The sequence below is a fragment of a genome, unplaced genomic scaffold (assembly GCF_019419815.1).
Source record: "Pyrus x bretschneideri cultivar Hongxiangsu unplaced genomic scaffold, Pyrus_bretschneideri_v1 Contig63, whole genome shotgun sequence".
NCBI classification, from domain to species: domain Eukaryota; kingdom Viridiplantae; phylum Streptophyta; class Magnoliopsida; order Rosales; family Rosaceae; genus Pyrus; species Pyrus x bretschneideri.
Genome location: NW_025999802.1, coordinates 1,695,071 through 1,715,348, shown reverse-complemented (window position 1 = coordinate 1,715,348; position 20,278 = coordinate 1,695,071). Strand labels below are relative to the sequence as shown.

General features: G+C 37.2%; 1 protein-coding gene across 1 annotated transcript; it reads left to right on the top strand.

The window, feature by feature from the left end:
* Positions 1–18,445: 18,445 nt before the first annotated feature.
* LOC125472065 lies at positions 18,446–18,991 on the top strand. The gene has a single exon (XM_048573123.1). It carries the CDS (start codon positions 18,472–18,474, stop codon positions 18,742–18,744), a length of 273 nt encoding a protein of 90 aa, XP_048429080.1. The 5' UTR covers positions 18,446–18,471; the 3' UTR covers positions 18,745–18,991.
* Positions 18,992–20,278: the final 1,287 nt, after the last annotated feature.

Sequence of the window (20,278 nt, the reverse complement as noted above, 5' to 3'; positions counted from 1 at the left end):
GGGCCCTTTTGCTTACTATCTTGAGCAACAAGGGATTGTGGCTCAGTACACTACTCCAGGAACACCCCAACAGAATGAGGTTGCAGAGAGAAGAAACAGGACATTGATGGGCATGGTCAGAAGTTTAATTTCAAGATCTAAGCTACCTGGTTTTCTCTGGGGAGAAGCCTTGAAGACTGCCAATTACATCTTAAATATGGTACCTACAAAGTCAGTATCAAAGACGCCATTTGAATTGTGGACTAGTAGAGTACCAACCTTCAATCACTTTCATGTGTGGGGGTGTAAAGCAGAAGCAAGGTTCTATAACCCACATGAAAGAAAACTCGATCCAAGAACCAGTTCATGCTATTTCATTGGATACCCTGAGAAATCAAAAGGATTTAAATTTTACTGTCCTAAGTCACATACCAGAATACAAGAGACTCACAATGCTATTTTTCTAGAAGATGAAGATGTATCAGATTTGGTCCTAGACAATTTCGAGTTTGAAGAATTGGAACAACAGGTGAATAGTTCATCTTCTATGGATTATACTCATGTTTCTGTGTTACCTAGAACCCCTGCATCAATCACTGATTTAGATGAAGAAATGCCTGGAACTGAAACTACTGAAGTTGCTGATCAAGATCAAGTTTTGGATCAATCTCCAACAGTGGTAGACCCATCAAATGTTCAAAGTACAGATTCATTGGTTGATCAACAGCCGTTAAGGAAATCTACAAGAATTAAAAAACCGGCTATTTCTGCAGATTTTGTCTATCTCCAAGAATCTGAGTTTGATATTGGGGATATTGATGATCCTGTGACTTATCAACAAGCTGTTCAAAGTTCTCAAGTCACCCTATGGCAGAAAGCTATGGAAGAGGAGTTAGAATCGATGACCAAGAATAATGTGTGGACACTGGTGAATTTCTCGCCCAATATTAAGCCGATTGGGTGTAAATGGGTATACAAGACAAAAAGAGATGCTGCTGGCAGAGTTGAAAGATATAAGGCACGTCTAGTAGCAAAGGGGTTCAATCAAAGAGAGGGTGTGGACTATAATGACACATTCTCACCAGTCTCTTCCAAAGACTCGTTGAGGGTTATTATGACTTTAACATCACATTTTGATTTGGAACTACACCAGATGGACGTAAAAACTGCTTTCTTGAATGGCGACTTGCAAGAAGATATTCACATGATTCAACCTATTGGATTTGTTGAAAAGGGGAAAGAAAAGATGGTCTGCAAGCTTAATAAGTCAATTTATGGACTTAAGCAGGCTTCAAGACAATGGTTTCTTAAGTTTGATCAAGTAATCACATCTCATGGCTTTACTGAAAATAAGATGGATGACTGCATCTATCTTAAGTTTAAAGGATCGAACTTTATCTTCCTAATTCTATATGTTGATGACATTTTGCTTGCAAGCTCAGATTTGCAGTTACTTGTGGAAACCAAGAAAATTCTGAGCACTAATTTTGAGATGAAAGATCTGGGAGAAGCTCATTATGTGCTTGGAATCGAAATAGTGAGGGATAGACAGAGGAAATTGCTTAGCTTGTCTCAGAAGGGTTACATTGAAAGGGTCCTTAGCAGGTTTAATATGGAAAGATGTAATAAGGCCGATGTCCCAGTAAACAAAGGTGATAAGTTCTCTCGAGATCAATGTCCTAAATCTGAGCATGAGATTGAATTGATGAAGATGAGGCCCTATGCTTCGTTGGTTGGAAGTCTTATGTATGCAAACATATGTACTAGGCCTGACTTGGCATTCATAGTTGGTTTGCTGGGAAGATTTCAATCAAATCCAGGTGAATCTCATTGGATAGCTGCGAAGAAAGTTCTGAGATATTTGCAGAGGACAAAAGAATTCATGCTGATGTATGGTAGAGAGGATTGTCTTGAGATCACTGGCTATAGTGATTCAGATCTTGCTGGAGATTTGGATGAACGGAAGTCAACTGGAGGATATATTTTCATGATGAAAGGGGGTGCTGTTTCATGGAAAAGTGCTAACCAGACAATTGTTTCAACTTCTACAATGGAAGCTGAGTTTGTAGCATGTTTTGAGGGAATGAAACAAGTAGTTTGGCTTAGAAATTTTGTTGCTGATATGAAGATTGTTGATTCTGTGAAGAGGCCTTTAAAAATGTTCTGTGACAATTCCGCAGCAGTGTTTTTCTCAAAGAATAACAAAAGAACTTCAGCTTCAAGATTGATGGATGTGAAGTTCTTTAAAGTTAGAGAAATGGTAAAGAAAGGGGAAATCGAAATTCAGTTTTTGTCAACCAACTTGATGATTGCGAATCCTCTGACTAAAGCACTGCCCAACAATGTTTTTAAAGGACATGTTGTTCGAATGGGAGTGTTAGAGTCTCTTGACAAGTGGGAGTGAATCAAGAAGGTTGCAGTTTAAACGGTTCATCGATGTGCATTGGTATTGAAGTTACAGTTCTACAAAACTGAGTTAGTTTTATTTTGGTTGAGTTTAATCTTCTCAGGTAGTTTAATGTTAGCTATTATTGTTAGTTGTTTTTGAAGGGTTTTTCAGTTTTTCCATATGGAATTAACTTGTGCTGGAAAACAAATTTTATATATATAAGATAGTTTGGTTTGCTAAGAAATCATTTTGTGATTTTGTTGAAGCATACTTTCGGGACTATTGATCATACTATTGGCATTGATAAAATTTTGGTTATCAATTGTGATCATGGTCCTGTTGTGCTAAGATTGGCTTATATGAGTGGGAGTAATGTGTTTTACATTACTGAAAATTTCAGTTCACATGCTTACAAATTGCAGATTGGGTGTGTAGTGATTGATGGGTTAATTTTGTAATGAACAGAAGAAACTGGGCAGTTCCATGCTTTAAAATGCTTAGGTAAGGTTGTATGTGATAATGAGCTTTTGGTTAACTTGGACTCGGTGATCACTTCCATAATTTATAAAGGCTGTTAGTCATATTTCATACTCAAGTGGGAGAATGTAAGAGTATGAGTATGAGACAAACATTTAGAGCCAGATTGTATAAATCATTGTTTGGAAAAGTCCTGTTGATAAGCTTTTGGTAAATCCTGTTTTGATATGGAATTATGAGAGAGTGTGGTATACCAATTCTATATGGGATTTGACTCAATATCAGGAGTCCATTTAATTCGTATTGTGATATGGTTTAGCTGTTTGAGTTCCATACGAATTCTAATAGGAGAATTCTTGGAACACTGCTATATATATGTTTAGCCACTGCTCTTGCAAAGGTCTGCTCAATTTTGATTATTGATCCGAATACCTATTGTTCGGTGAGTACTTGTGCTTTGTTAAAGAGGAGAAGGTTAAGCCTATTCGAAGTGCTGCAATGGCACTGTCTTCGATCTCGGGTTCTGCAGGTAAGTTATCATGCAAACTTTCAGTGTTTTCTCATGAGCATGATTGGTCTAGATATACATCTTGTTCTTAGTTCTTGATAATTCAATTGGTTAACTTATGATTTATGGTATTAAGACATACATGTGTTTATATATGTCTTACACAACATCCCCATTTGGTAGTACAACCATATTATCCAACATTATATGCGTCAAGGAAGCCTTTGTTTGAGATGCATATACCAGTACCTTTTCTATCTCTTCAATTGTACGGGTCTCAACCTGGGAATTAAAACGAAACACTCCATTAATGATTTTAGCCCCAAGGAAAGCTGATCCTGTCCCCATGTATCCACATGCACACACGAGATAATAGAGAGAGAGAGAGAGCTAAGCATTCTGTAACAGATTGCAACATAAATGCAGGACATACAACTTACATCACACAGAATGTCGGTGAAAAACTCAGAATGAACTAAGGATGTCATGAATCATGGTAGAAGCAAGATAGTGAACTATGTTATGAATTGCAAAAAGTTTGCACCTTCACTAGTAGATCGTTTAACAGGACTTACGGTGTTGTAGTATAAACCTTAAGAGTTTGCAAAAATTATCTCAACCTCCATCTGAAGATTCAGGTCTACAGATTTGAGGGCATTTGTGATGCCTCCAGCAATTGTTATATGATTATCTTTTATCATTACCATATCAAATAAACCCATTATTCTGTGTTTCCGACCTCCACCAATCCTGGGGCAAGGCCGCAAGAGGTTTTCTTTAAGGTCAAGCAAAAGTTAATATACAACTGACAAGTACATGTTGTAAGTTCTAATGAGAGCTGAACACTTGATTATCTTTGGTTCGTATAATAGGGGTCTCAGCAAAAACAGTCACGATAGTGTTGAAACACTTATAATGGATGTGAATAAGAGGTTTTGTCGGTGATAAGGTTAGATTGATTAGGATTGCACAATGGGAAGAGTCCTTATCAATCATCATCATATACGGTATAATTACAAGGGTCCCTGCGCTCACTCAATCACGCAAACAAAAGAATACTCAGATCCCATTCATTGAGCGATTGCATCCAGTTGAGGAGAGCTGCAGAAGATCCCTAGTTTCCAAGAGATGTCTTCTTCAGGTTAGTGGTTACTTTTGGTACTGTGATTATTCTATTCCGCTGACTTTATTTATATTAATCTTACATTTGGTATCAGAGCTTTCACATACCAATTAACCCTAAGAAGAAAACATCAAGAATTGTTTTGTGTTGCATATTAAAGAAATGATACATATATTGTACAGAGAAGGATGTTTGTGAACATATGACAGCTAAAGTTGTCTGTGTTGACGAAGGTGCTATCAATACCAATATATATACATCAGTAATGGCACTAGGTTTCGAAACATTGACACTGATCATCTAAAGAAGTTCAGTTGTTTATGTCTTGGATTCGAAGTGGCATAACACTTCATATATCAACGTGTGAATCCAGTCAGTTTACAAACCATAAAGGTTTTTATTCATGACTACAGAAAACTCATACGTTGGATATGAAGGTGGTATGATTAAGAGAATTTTTCGCATACTTCTCAATATAAAATTGTTGAGTTTGTGAAATAAAGATGGGGATTAAAGATTAATACTTTCATTCTATATGAATACAGCCATGAACCCAAGTTCCATGAATCTCAACACAGTTGAACCTCTCACAGGTGTCAATTATAAGAAGTGGAAACAAGATTTGGAGATACTTTTGGGTGTCATGGATATGGATTTGGCGCTAAGAACTGAAGAACCACCAACACCAAATGAAGGATGCACTTCGAGCCAAAGATCCAAGCATGAAAAATGGGAGAAATCAAACAGAATATGCCTCATGATAATCAAAAGGTCCATGACTAATGTAGTTCGTGGAGGCTTCTGATGCGAGATTTATACGCACACAAATTAAACCCACTTTTTGTCAAATTGTAGTATATGTATAAGTAGGGATCGTTCTGGACCGGGGATTAGGAGGGATTGTTAATCACTTGGATTTGACTCAAAAACGTAAAAACAAAGTTAAAAACGTTCACAAAGACTCAAAGGACTCAAAACAAGTTCAAAAGACTCAAAACTGCCTAAAAACACTAACTAGGCAGTTTCTGACCTTAAACCCAATGTTGGATGAATTTAAGATTATAGTTTGATTCAAACGTAAAAACACCATATAAAACACTATACTAGACTCAAAGAATGCAAAACTAAACTTTTAAAACACTAAGACAAACCAAAAGACTCAAAACATCACAAACACACTCAAATCTGCCTAAAAACCACTTTCTGGGCAGATTTGAGCACAAACACAAATTTGGACGAAATTAAGAAATAAATTGATTCAAAACACTTAGAAACATAAACTAAGACTCAAAGAATGCAAAACTAAACTTTAAAACACTAAAACAAACCAAAAGACTCAAACATCAACCAAAACACTCAAAACTGCCTTAAAATCACTTTCTGGGCAGTTTTGAGCACTTTGGTGAATTTGGACGAATTTGTGTAACAAAATGAATCAAAACTCTTATAAACACAAACTAAGACACTTTCTAACTAAATTAGACAATAAAGTAAAGGGGGATTTAGGTTTTAACGAAATTAAATAAAATGCACAGATTACAATTTAAAACAGAATGTAAATATGAAATAGATGGAATTGAATGGATGGGAACCTAGCTAAGGGGTTCATCTCCATACATGTTATACTTGCATAATAAAATGATTTCCAATTATATTTCAATAAACTATGAATTCTCAACACCCCAAGTTAACCGTGATGCACTAATTAACCTTCAAATCTTCCTAACGTTATTGAATTGGATGATGCATGCGACAATTCAAAACATTCCCCACAAGTCCTCAACATGAATGCATAGAAGAGGTACAAGCAAGAATCATTACGCTCTATGAAAATTATAAGTGTTGACGAGGCATTCGTTACTATGGATTGCATGAAACTTATGCCAAGAATTCGTTTAACGCGATTGTTTATAAGCAACCTCCACTACTTGTGAATATAAGTTCGTAACTATTAGGTGAAACTCACTTATATTCTAGCGTCATATTCATGCATGAAAATTAAGCGTGCACTCTCAATAAACATACATAAATAAGTTATCAATCAAACGGTTAAACAAATTGAAATCACAACTTATGAAACGCAATTAGAAGTAATCAAATCAAAATGCAAGCATAAACATATATTTCGAATCACCCCCTAACAAAGGGGGGTTTATTTCTTCATAACTTTGAAATCAAAGAAACACCTAAACATTCCAACAACTCAAACTTCGACATATATAGAGATAATATCAAGTGGTGGTATTGTTCTTTTACCCGTGTCGACAAATGTCTCTTCGATTTCTGAACGGACGCCTCTTCGATTTCTGCACGACGCCCCTTCGATTTCTGAACGACACGCAGTAGTGCGTACGCGGCTCTGTCTGAGCTCTTTTGACAAAGTCGCACGCGTTTTCTGAAAAGCAGAGAAAGCGTCGTCGAAATTTACGCTTGTCGGCAAAAGTGTAGCTGCGATGATGACCTCCACGTGAACTTTTGACAAAGTTGCACACGTCTTCTGAAAAGCCGAGAACGCGTCGCCTAACTTACGCCGGAAATTCCGGCTTTTTGAATCAGTGGACGCATCGCCTTGGCTTCTTATAGATGTATCGATCACCGCAACAAACACACTCTGAAGATTTCCCATTCTTTGAAAATCGACTCCGGCCCTTTGAGAATTAACTCCATCCACCCCATCTCTTTGAACACTTTTGAAAAATGGCAAACCCATCGAACCTTAGCTTAGATTTGAGTCTCAGCAGCGATCCGGTTGCGCCCCGTCAAGGTAATGTATGGCGTCCTTCTTTTTTATCTTCTAACGGTCTTCTTACAGGTGAAGACTCCGTGATGCAGGACGCCACAACAGCTACAATAGTTCCTAGAAACCTCCTTTCTCCAAAAGATAGTAGACTGCTGTCAGGACGGTCCGATGAGTTGGCCGTTCAAGAGTCCCTCGCACTTAGTGTTCAGTGTGCGAGTTTTGTGTCCAACATGGGCCAACGCCTGCTTGCCCGCTCCCGTCAGGTGGAATCATTGATGGCGGAGGTGGAAAGTCTTAAGCAAGAGATCAAACTGCTTAAGTACGAGAATAGAAGTTTGCATGTGCTGGCAAACAACTATTCGACGGGCATGAAGAGGAAACTTGATGAGCTGCAAGAATCCAATGGTCGTATGCAAAGTGACCGTCAAAGGCTTGCGGCTTACTTCCAGAGGCATATTTTTCCTGGGTCATCCAGCGCTTGGCCAAGTATTGAGGCCTGGAATGCTCTAGCTCCGATGCCTTCCGCTCCGATGCCTTCTGCTCCGATGCCTTCCGCTCCTATGCCTTCCGCTCCTATGCCTTCCGCTCCGACGCCTCGTAGTGGGGCTTCACGTAAACAACCTTTGTGAAGCTCCATTTTTTTTTATGAACATGCTTTGTTTTATTTAGTGCATTGGGTTGCCTCCCAAGTAGCGCTTTCTTTTACGTCTTGCAGCCGGACGAAGAACCCAATCACTCCAGTATATGTTCACGAATCGGATGAGAACTCCGAGTCATAAACTAGTACCTAGAACAAGAAACAAAACACAAATCAGAAACTAAAACTAAAATACATAATAAAAACGAACAATCCAAGGAATTAGCAAATTTTCTAATCCCCGGCAACGGCGCCAAAATTTGATGCGAGATTTATACGCACACAAATTAAACCCTCTTTTTGTCAAATTGTAGTATATGTATAAGTAGGGATCGTTCTGGACCGGGGATTAGGAGGGATTGTTAATCACTTGGATTTGACTCAAACACGTAAAAACAAAGTTAAAAACGTTCACAAAGACTCAAAGGACTCAAAACAAGTTCAAAAGACTCAAAACTGCCTAAAAACACTAACTAGGCAGTTTCTGACCTTAAACCCAATGTTGGATGAATTTAAGATTATAGTTTGATTCAAACGTAAAAACACCATATAAAACACTATACTAGATCAAAGAATGCAAAACTAAACTTTTAAAACACTAAGACAAACCAAAAGACTCAAAACATCACAAACACACTCAAATCTGCCTAAAAACCACTTTCTGGGCAGATTTGAGCACAAACACAAATTTGGACGAAATTAAGAAATAAATTGATTCAAAACACTTAGAAACATAAACTAAGACTCAAAGAATGCAAAACTAAACTTTAAAACACTAAAACAAACCAAAAGACTCAAACATCAACCAAAACACTCAAAACTGCCTTAAAATCACTTTCTGGGCAGTTTTGAGCACTTTGGTGAATTTGGACGAATTTGTGTAACAAAATGAATCAAAACTCTTATAAACACAAACTAAGACACTTTCTAACTAAATTAGACAATAAAGTAAAAGGGGATTTAGGTTTTAACGAAATTAAATAAAATGCACAGATTACAATTTAAAACAGAATGTAAATATGAAATAGATGGAATTGAATGGATGGGAACCTAGCTAAGGGGTTCATCTCCATACATGTTATACTTGCATAATAAAATGATTTCCAATTATATTTCAATAAACTATGAATTCTCAACACCCCAAGTTAACCGTGATGCACTAATTAACCTTCAAATCTTCCTAACGTTATTGAATTGGATGATGCATGCGACAATTCAAAACATTCCCCACAAGTCCTCAACATGAATGCATAGAAGAGGTACAAGCAAGAATCATTACGCTCTATGAAAATTATAAGTGTTGACGAGGCATTCGTTACTATGGATTGCATGAAACTTATGCCAAGAATTCGTTTAACGCGATTGTTTATAAGCAACCTCCACTACTTGTGAATATAAGTTCGTAACTATTAGGTGAAACTCACTTATATTCTAGCGTCATATTCATGCATGAAAATTAAGCGTGCACTCTCAATAAACATACATAAATAAGTTATCAATCAAACGGTTAAACAAATTGAAATCACAACTTATGAAACGCAATTAGAAGTAATCAAATCAAAATGCAAGCATAAACATATATTTCGAATCACCCCCTAACAAAGGGGGGTTTATTTCCTCATAACTTTGAAATCAAAGAAACACCTAAACATTCCAACAACTCAAACTTGAATTGTATGAACGTTTAGGCACTCTTCTCTTCCATTCCTCATACGTACAAAACAAAGAGAATTGAATTTAAACTTTGAAATCAAAGAAACACCTAAACATTCCAACAACTCAAACTTGAATTGTATGAACGTTTAGGCACTCTTCTCTTCCTCGTTGTTGTAGCACAAGGTCTAAGGTGAGGTTTGGTGGTGTGAATGGTTTGGGGAGTGGTGTTTGGATTAATAGGAAAACTCACGGCACAAAGGGGGAAGTGTTGGTGGTATGTACAATGTAATGGAAGTGTTTGTGGAATGGGTGAATTTCTGGCACAAAGGCCTTATTTCTGTGGTGAATGGATGTATTGTGTTCTGAATGGAATGCAATGGATGCTTATTTATAGGTGAAATGGGGGGAACATGACAGCTTGGAGGGAATGTGGCTGCATGTTTGAATGATTAAAGGATGCATGTGGGTTGGAATTGCATGTGCAATGAATATGTGGCTGCATGTGCAAGGGGACAATCTGAAAATGCATGTGAAAGCATGTGTTGGCTGCAATGATGAAATGGATGGGAGTGCATGTGGCTTAATTAATTAAAGGGAGTGCATGTGCAATGTTTTAAAGGATGGAATGTATGTGAATATGATGGAAATCTGATGGGAATGGGAATGTAATTTGAAATGGGAGAGCATGTGGATTAAAGGGGGAATGATGATGAATGCATGTGAATGAATAATGAAATGGGAAAGCATGTGCAAAAGGGGAATGCATGTGGCTGCAAGGTTTTGTGTTAGGTGATGGGTGCATGTTAAGTGATAAGTGATTACGATATGTGATAAATGATAAGTGATAATGATAAGTGATTATGATATGATATGTGGTTATGATAAGTGATAAGTGCATGTGGGTTAATTAATGAAGGAAATGCATGTGCAATGACAATGTGTTAGAATGGATGTGTGTTATGCATGGCATGATTGGAATTAGGAAAGGTTTAAATGTCCTAAAACTAAAGGGAACAAGGTTCCAACACTTTGGTCTTCAATTAGGTCTTCAATTTCGTCCAACACTTTGGCGCCAAGCATAAGCTATCCATCCTTAGCCCAAAAGTGCTCCAAAAGTCTCCAAAATGCATCGTTTTGCTCCTTTAGCCCTTTGGACCTACAAACACACGAAAATAGCTTAAAGTACTAAAATAACTAAAGAAACATAACGTAAATGCACGAGAACAAGTCATTTAAGTCGCATGAATATGCTCCTATCAGCTTCCCAGAGGCAATTAATGCAAAGGAATTCATGAAATCGATCGAAGAGAAGTACAAAGAATCTGAAAAAACAGAAACTGGGAACTTGATGAACTTGCTGACAACTATCAGATATGATGGTGAAGGGAGTGTCCGTGAATACATTCTCAAGGTTATGGACATTGCTGGGAAGCTTAGAATACTCGAGGTACCTATTTCTGAAACTTTTTTGGTCCATATCATCATGAATTCCTTGCCTAGTTCTTATACTCAGTTGAAAGTATCCTATAATGCACTGCAAGCAAAGTGGGACGTCAATGAATTAATATCTATATGTGTGGGTGAGGAAGTGATGATTAAGAAGGAAAGGGCTGAAAAGGAAAAGGGTGAGTCGGTGAATTTTGTTCAAGGTTATGCAAAGAATACCAATAACAACAACCCGGATACTGCCAAAAGGAATTCTGCCAGAAACATTCCTCCCTCTATAAAGACCTTCAAAGTTAATAACTCATCAATTTTTAAGTGTTATTTTTGCAAAAAGACAGGCCATATGAAGAAAAATTGGCCTAAGTACAAGTCATGGCTTGCCAAACAAGAGGCAAAGAAAGGTAAAAATAATTTTTCAAATGTTTTTGCTTGTTTTGAGTCGAATTTGATTGATACACCTAGCAGTGCTTGGTGGCTTGATTCCGGCTCTTCTATTCACGTTACAAATTCATTGCAGGACTTCATAACAAAGAGAACACCAAATAAGGATGAAGTCAAGGTTTCAGTTGGCAATGGAAGAAGAGTTGAAGTCAAGGCACTAGGGACTGTTAGATTAAAATTAGATTTTGGTTTTTGCTTGGAGCTAGAAAATGTGGTCTATGTACCTTCCATGAGAAGGAAATTGGTTTCCGTTTCTAAGTTAGTTTACTTTAAATAATATTGGCTTCAATGTTTTTTATAAATCTTCTCATATTGGCACTGGATTTCTATGTGATGGTATGTTTAAATTCAAAACCAATTTGATTGAAAGTGTCTTTAATGTTGAAAAAGAAGTCAAAAATTCTAAAAATTCTTCAAATCTTTGGCATAGGAGGCTCGGCCACATATCAAAACAAAGAATGGAACTTTTGGTTAAAACTAACATCTTGCCTCCATTGAATTTCAATGATTTTGATTTTTGCATTGAATGTGTTAAGGGGAAAATGGTTAATAAACGTAAAGAGGGTTCAACTAGGAGTAAGCAGCTCCTAGAAATAATCCATACAGACATATATGGTCCATTCCCTACACAAAAAATCGAAGGAAATAAATATTTTATTACTTTCATTGACGATTATTCTAGATATTGCTACATATATTTGATCCCAGAAAAATCAAAAGCCTTGGAAGTGTTTAAAATTTATAAAACTGAAGTTGAAAAAGAACTAGAAAAGAAAATTAAAATTTTAAGGTCTGATAGAGGTGGAGAATATTATGCCAGATATACACAAAATGGCAGGCATCCAGGACCATTTGCCTTGTATTTACAAGACAATGGAATAGTGGCTCAATACACCACCCCAGGCACACCCGAGCAAAATGGAGTTGCAGAGAGAAGGAATAGAACCCTAATGGATATGGTAAGAAGCATGATTTGTAGGGTTCACTTGCCTAAATATTTATGGGGAGACGCAATAAAAACTGCAAATTATTTGTTGAATAGAGTGCCTTCAAAAGCAGTTGAAAACACTCCATTTGAATTATGGACTGGCAGGAGACCGAGCTTGAATCATTTACACGTCTGGGGATGTAAAGCAGAGGCCAAAATTTACAACCCTAGTAGTGTTAAACTTGATCCCAAGACAACTAGTTGTTACTTTATTGGTTATGCCGAGAGATCAAAAGGGTTTAGATTCTACTGTTCTAGCAATCAAGGTCCTAAAATTGTTGAGACACATAAAGCAATATTTATGGAGCATAATCTGGACGTTGATTTTGGGACAAATGATAATGATTTTGTTTTTGAAGAGGAAAGAGACACTGACACTACTATAGAACATGCAAAGACTTCTTATCTCGAGGCACCAACAATGGCAAGTGAAATTTCAAGTCGCATGCATAATGACACGGAGGCAATTGAATTTCCAATGCACATGTATGATGACACAAATGAAGTTGAAGGGAACATGAATTCTGAGCAAGGAAATAATGTGGGAGCCACACCACTGATTGATAATGATGTTAATGTCAATGGTGTCAATGAGCCTATGGACACCGAAGCATTAGACATGCAAACACAACAAGGGCAAGACGGTGGCATAGTTGAAAATCAACCGGTGGTCCTGAGGAAATCATCTAGGGTAAGGAAATCAACCGCCTTAGAAGATTTTGTGTACATGACTGAAGTAGCAGCCAACGACATTGATTTGTCAGAATTTGATGATCCCAAAAGTTTTAAAGAAACAGTCTCAAGTATAAATGCTACCAAATGGATAGAAGCAATGGAAAGTGAAATGGGATCGATGAAAAATAACGAAGTCTGGGAGCTTGTAGAGAAAACAGAAGACATGAAGCCAATAGGCTGCAAATGGGTATTCAAGACCAAAAGAGATTCGAAAGGAAACGTAGAGAGGCACAAAGCAAGACTGGTAGCAAAAGGGTTTACTCAGAGAGAGGGAATGGATTATAAAGAGACCTTCAGTCCTGTTTCAACCAAAGATCCATTTAGAGTTATTATGGCTATCGTTGCACATTTTGATCTAATCTTGCACCAAATGGATGTCAAGACGGCATTCTTAAATGGTGACTTGGAAGAATGCATCTACATGAAGCAACCAGAGGGATTTGTAGAAGAAGGGAATGAAAATTCAGTTTGTAGATTGAAAAAGTCAATATATGGGTTAAAACAGGCATCGAGACAATGGTATCTCAAATTTCATAGAGTTGTTAAAGAGAATGGCTTTGTTGAGAATCCTTCGGATAACTGCATATACTTGAGGACCAGTGGGAGTAGCTTTATAATATTGGTCCTTTATGTGGATGACATACTACTTGCAATAAACACAGCTAGCTTATTGGATGAAACCAAGAAATTGTTGCAACAAAACTTTGAAATGAAAGATCTTGGAGAAGCTTCGTATGTTCTTGGTATTGAAATTAAAAGAGATAGGAAGAATGGATTGTTGGGGTTATCACAAAAGGGCTACATCGACAAGGTTTTAAAAAGGTTCAACATGGCTTCTTGTGGCACTACTAAAATGCCAATTTCAAAAGGTGACAAATTAAGCAAAGAGCAGTGTCCCAAGAGTGAGTTGGAAAGAAGAAACCTGGAAGGCAAACCATATGCCTCTCTTATTGGAAGCTTGATGTATGCACAGGTGTGCACATGTATGCACAAGACCTGATCTTGCTTTCACTATCAGTGTTCTTGGGAGGTTTCAATCAGACACAGGGGAGGCTCACTAGAATGCAACCAAGAGGGTATTGAGGTACCTTCAAAGAACCAAGGAATATATGCTTATTTACAGGAAAACTGATGAGCTTGTGTTAGAAGGGTATAATGATTCAGATTTTGCCGGATGTCCAGATGACCTTAAGTCTACTTCGGGTTATGTTTTCACTATGGCATGTGGTGCAGTTTTGTGGAGAAGTGTGAAGCAGGCAACAGTGGCAGCCTCTACCATGGTGGCTGAATATCTCTCATGTTGTGAAACTGTCAATCAAGCAATATGGTTGAAAATTTTCATTGCAGGACTTAGTGTAGTGGATTCTATTTCGAGACCAATTCAAATTTATTGTGATAATAATGCAGCTATTTTCTTCAGCAAGAACAATAAAAGATCGTCTGCAACAAGGAATTTAGATATCAAATATTTGATTGCTCGAGAGAAAGTAATGGCAAGTTTGGTGAAGATTGATTACTTGGAGACTGGTTCTATGATTGCAGATCCTTTAAAAAAAGCAGTTCCAGTTGTGGTTTTCAAGAAGCAAGTTGCAAAGATGGGTCTGTTAGCTAGTTTTGATGATGTTAATTAGTGGAAGCAAGTAAATTTTCGAACGTGTTTTGTTATCAGTCACTAGTTCACATGACTGGTATTTATGAGTAAGTATTAATAAAGTTTTCTTCATTGATAAGGTTTCCCCACTACTGAAGTCTTAAAGCTGTGAGGTTGTTTCAAAGTTTTCCCTCTAGATGCACAGCTTTAGTTATGACAATATGTGTATATTTTATTATGCATAATGGTTTTGACAATATTATGATTGTCAGTAGGACAAACAACCAAAGGGTTTCAATATGAAACATTAAAATGAATTGATCTATCGATTCTTAAGGGGACCAAGTGCAGGATGTGACAAACTATACATCTACAGACACATTTTACACAAATTTTGCATCTTGTGGGAGTTCAATGTGTTAGTTAGTTTTGTGAATGTAATTATGGGGATATTGTTAGACAAATTGAACATGTTACCCTTTAGTTCTTCATGAATACTAATTAATGACCTGAACTTGTATTCGTGATTCAGGTTGGTGCTGATCTCGTGGCCATTTAAGAATAGCTTCATATAAGGCCAGCTATCGTTGAATCAAGTGTTAGCTCTAGTGGGAGAATGTAAGTTCTAATGAGAGCTGAACACTTGATTATCTTTGGTTTGGAGACACGTGAGGATATAAGATATTGGAATTAACTAAGGTTGTAAGCTGATAAGGATTTTGTATAATAGGGGTCTTAGCAAAAACAGTCACGATAGTGTTGAAACACTTATAATGGATGTGAATAAGAGGTTTTGTCGGTGATAAGGTTAGATTGATTAGGATTGCATAATGGGAAGAGTCCTTATCAATCATCATCATATACGGTATAAAAACAAGGGTCCCTGCGCTCACTCAATCACGCAAACAAAAGAATACTCAAATCCCATTCATTGAGCGATTGCATCCAGTTGAGGAGAGCTGCAGAAGATCCCTAGTTTCCAAGAGATGTCTTCTTCAGGTTAGTGGTTACTTTTGGTACTGTGATTATTCTATTCCGCTGACTTTATTTATATTAATCTTACACATGTGTGTGTGTGTGTGTGTGTGTGTGTGTGTGTGTGTGTGTGTGTGTGTGTATCAGTGTGGTTTGTAGAAGAAGCAAGGATCTACATCGCCCACTTGTCCACAGTCCACCAAACGTAAACCCGGAGCAGTTTTTCTCGTCTCTAAATTACATGCAGGGCTTGCAAGATCTGCCATTGCCTGTGGGAAACACGGATATAAAAAATCGTTCCTTTACTCAGCCAACAAAAGATGTCTTATTACACAGCCAACAAAATTTGTCATATTAATACACATTAATGTGAGGAACGAAGTTACTTTTGCGCGCGTCATGAGCATGACAAAGGATTTAGGAATACATTATTCAGCACATTCTCATCATGGAGTTAATGACCATTAGATAGAGACTAGACTAGTCGTAGTTGACATCGCTATGGGAAAATTTGTCAAAAGCATGTTCTATTAACTTTCACTTAATAAGAACAGACACACAATGAAATCTACTACAACACTAAACAAATGGAGTAACCATGAATGACAATATTGTTGAACTGAAACAGATAAACAGACAACCCACGACCAACAAATTACTGCTGCCACTGATAATTGCCCTGAATTATAAAATTTAAACAACACACATCATATAATTCGACAGTGAAGCATGAACTAGAGCTACAAACTTTAAAGAAAAAATTGATAAAAATCATGAAAACACAGCAAATTGAGTAATGGGCTCCTTTAATTTGCGCACGAGAAACATTCGCAAAACGAGAAAAGGAATAAAAGAGTAACGAAAGTATGGTGGGGTGGAGGAAATTGGATTTTACCTGACTGAAGATCGAAGGCGGAAGCAGAGGGGAGGAGGGCGGAGAATCAAACCAGTTACAGAGTAAGAGTTGCACGAATTTTGGAGAGAGAAACTATACGAACTCATAAAACCCAGGTCCGTTCACGGCCGTCACTAAAGAGTATCCCAGTGGCCATGCATGTCTTTATATTTTTTTTCCATTTTAATCAGTGGTGTCTTCAGTTGTACGTAAGAAAAAAAGCTTGAAATGTTTACCCCAAGGAGTAATGCTAGGGAGACTCAATTTAGAGACTAAATTGTAAATTAAATAATGTATCACCAATAAAAATAAGCACGTCTATCAACGCTTAACTAATAAACCAATCATTAACTTCCATGTCCTTTAATTTCTAAAATTTAATCTCCAAATTAAGCTTCCCTAACATTACTCTTACCCCAAATCCCACCGAGGAACTCTTTGACAGTTTGAGAATGATAAAATGGCAAGGGGTTTTGAGAAGGGCATTTGATCCATAAACAAAACTGGTAGGCTGCACTGCACCAGACACATGGTTTAAATTAGTTAATGTCCCGCTTAATTGACCATATTTATATCAGATCTCTCTAATTTTTGTCTAATTCATGGATGGTAGCGATTTCTCAGAAATACTTTTTTTGGCAAAAAATAGCAATACCGAATGATGACATGGTTAATTAGTAGGCACTTTCTTGGAAACCTGCCAAAGAAGTCATTCATAGTTTGCAACTTTGCATCATACATCTAATTGCCACGTTTTATATATAGATATAGACCAAACTACACCACGTTCCCAATACAACACATGAACAAAATTAGGTAGGAGACTAGGAGCTGTTTTCATATAAACTCATACGTAGGAGAGATTTTTCAGTTTGTCAGTAACACTATTTGATATACCAAACGTCATAATGCAAGTAGTTAGATACTTGAAAAAAAAAAATCAACTATTTATATTATGACATGATATGACGGATCATGTTCTTGGTACATTGAGAAATGTCTCCATACTTAAAGTTGGTTATGTTTTTGTCTATACAAAGCATATCAAGTCAAACACATTTCAAAGAATTTCAATACTATTATAATTGAAGAGCATTTTTTAATCTTGTAGTGCCCCGTTTCATTTCACATTCGTGCCTTAGAAGCAAAGGATAAAATATTTATCGTGATCGTTAAGAAGTCACATGGTGTTACTAAAATGAATACAATGATAATGGAATATGTCATAAACTTGAATAGTATTGACAAATAAATACGCATTGAATTTATAAACATCATGAGGCGTATGACAATCATATTTATAGAGATAAGTTTTCGTTTGAATACAAAATGATGGTGTTACAATTTAAACTTGAATATTCGCTAATTTACTATGTGATTTTTCCAAAATGGCTGCTATCGTAAGCGTTTGTTCAACTTATTGACAATCATAATCATCCACGGCAACGGCATTCAAAAACAGCACATAAACAATTCAACAGTTTGACAAAAAAAAAAAAAAACAGTTCAACAGTTGAGAGCACCCTCTTTTCATTGGCGTTGAAACTCTACAAAGGCAATCTCAAGCCAAAAAGACTTCCTACTTTATGAGGGTTGGTGGAAGAACGTCTATCGTACATTATTCTTGCTTTGCAAAGTGGATGTTTCTACAACTTAAACCCGTGACATTTTGGTCACAAAAGAGCAACTTTTCCGTTGCTCCAATGCTCGCCCTGGCGTGGAAACTCTATCAATTACAAAAGTTAAAAACATTCAAATAGTCCTATTAGGGGTTTTTTAATTCCTTAGGTCAAAAATTCTAACAGTCTTAGTCCAATACATACGGCACTCAACCTCTCTCATCATCCCACTATAATTAATTCTTTCTATATATAATAAAAAGGGTATAGGAATGAGCATGCTGATCATAATGTCGTCTCCTCCAAAGAGCTTGTTAATCACTTATCTTATTTTTCTGCTTCTGCTTTTGGGAATGGCGTCAATGGGAAGCTGCAGCAGAGTTTTGAAAGAAGTTAAAGTCGATGAGTTTAGAAGATCGGTTCAAGGCATGCTTCCGAGAGGGCCGGTGCCTCCTTCTGGACCGTCGCCATGCCATAACAAGCTCAGCCCCTTCCGGCACACCGAGCTCTCTTATAATCACGATGATTATGTCATCTGCCCATAATATAAGTTAACCCTAGCAGAAGCAGAAGCAGAAAGGGGACTTCTCTTATTTTCTTTTAATATTTGTTTTCATGACTTTAGAAGATTGATAACTCAATGCACAGTTACTTTTTTTCCTCATTTTTTTATTTCCTTATCTGGGAAATTAGTGTCGATATGTGCAGAGTTGGATTAGAACATGATGTTCCCAGAAGGTTGTTGTATTTCCATATAGAAAATACAGGAAAGATTTCGAGCACCTTGTTTAATTTCTTCCTATAGTTTGACTTCTTGGAAGCTCATATCCACTCTCTCAATCTGTATACTAAGCATATGTACTTGATAAAAATAAAAATAAATAAAAAAAATAGGCACACATACCGTCAATGTTTGAAATTTCTTCGATATCATATATATTTTGGAAAAATAAGAAAAAGATATGGAAATGAGATGAAGTCTAAACTTCACCTCATATCGGAGAAACTCTTAAATTTCGGCTAAAATCAACAGACTTTGTTGATATTCCGATATATCGGTTAAATATTAACAAACTATCATATGACATTTCTAAAGTTTCATTTTAAATTTCAAGTTTTTCATCAAATTTCCATCGAAGACAATCGATATCGATATTTTCCATAAATTTGCATGTCGACTTTTCCACTAATACCGATATCGATGTATCCTTTCCTATTATATGCCAGCTTTAGCTAAATAAAGAACCTAAATTGGGTGTCTTTGGGTGCATTCTGCGAGTCCCAATCCCAATATCTCGTTGTTTATCTGGTCTGGCAAACTTGATCCAGCCCAAAAATTCCTAACTAATCACAATCCGGCCCATTCTATTAGAACAAGAATGGGCTCGTGTTTGACATTTCGGAAATGACTTGGCCCATTCTAATCAACTAATAAAATGACCAATATATCCTCCACTTTCTCTGTCAAGCCTCGATTTGCAATTTTCTTCTTTATTGTGTGTGATCTTCTTTTCGATTTGCCGGTGTTCATCTTTTTCGTTTTGGGCGGCTTTCTTCTTCGTTTCAGCAACCATTTTCGGGCATCCAAATCTCGCTGAGAGCTATGTTGTTGGGTCGTCGCGAGCAGTGTCGTTGATTGCTGTCTATTCGTTGTGAGCAGCGGCGTCGAATGACATCAATTCTTCGCGAGCAGTGCCGTCAAGTCGTCGAGATCAGTGAGGTCAGGTCGGCGCGGCGAGTCCCGACTCGCGAGAGATGTGGGTCGACGCCTGCCCACCGAGAGACAGGAGAGAGATGTTGAAGGGTAAAATATCTACCAAGATGTGGGCCGATACCTGCAGCCTGCCTATCAAGATTTGCTAGCTATCCCATGTCCCAAGAGAGAGATGAGAGAGATGTTCGTATGGTCATTGCTGACGACTTAAAAAACTGCTATGCTTTTACCAACCAAAATGGAAGGGTCCTTTCCGGATCCCTTATTCATAATCTATCGGGTTTGAAAATTCGGAGATTCAACGGCTACAAATAGAGACCAACTTTAATAATAACTTTAGTTGTTTGATCATATTTTAATGGTCT

Coding starts and splice junctions, on each gene's coding strand:
- LOC125472065 (XM_048573123.1), top strand. CDS start 18,472: ATGAGCATGCTGATCATAATGTCGTCTCCTCCAAAGAGCTTGTTAATC.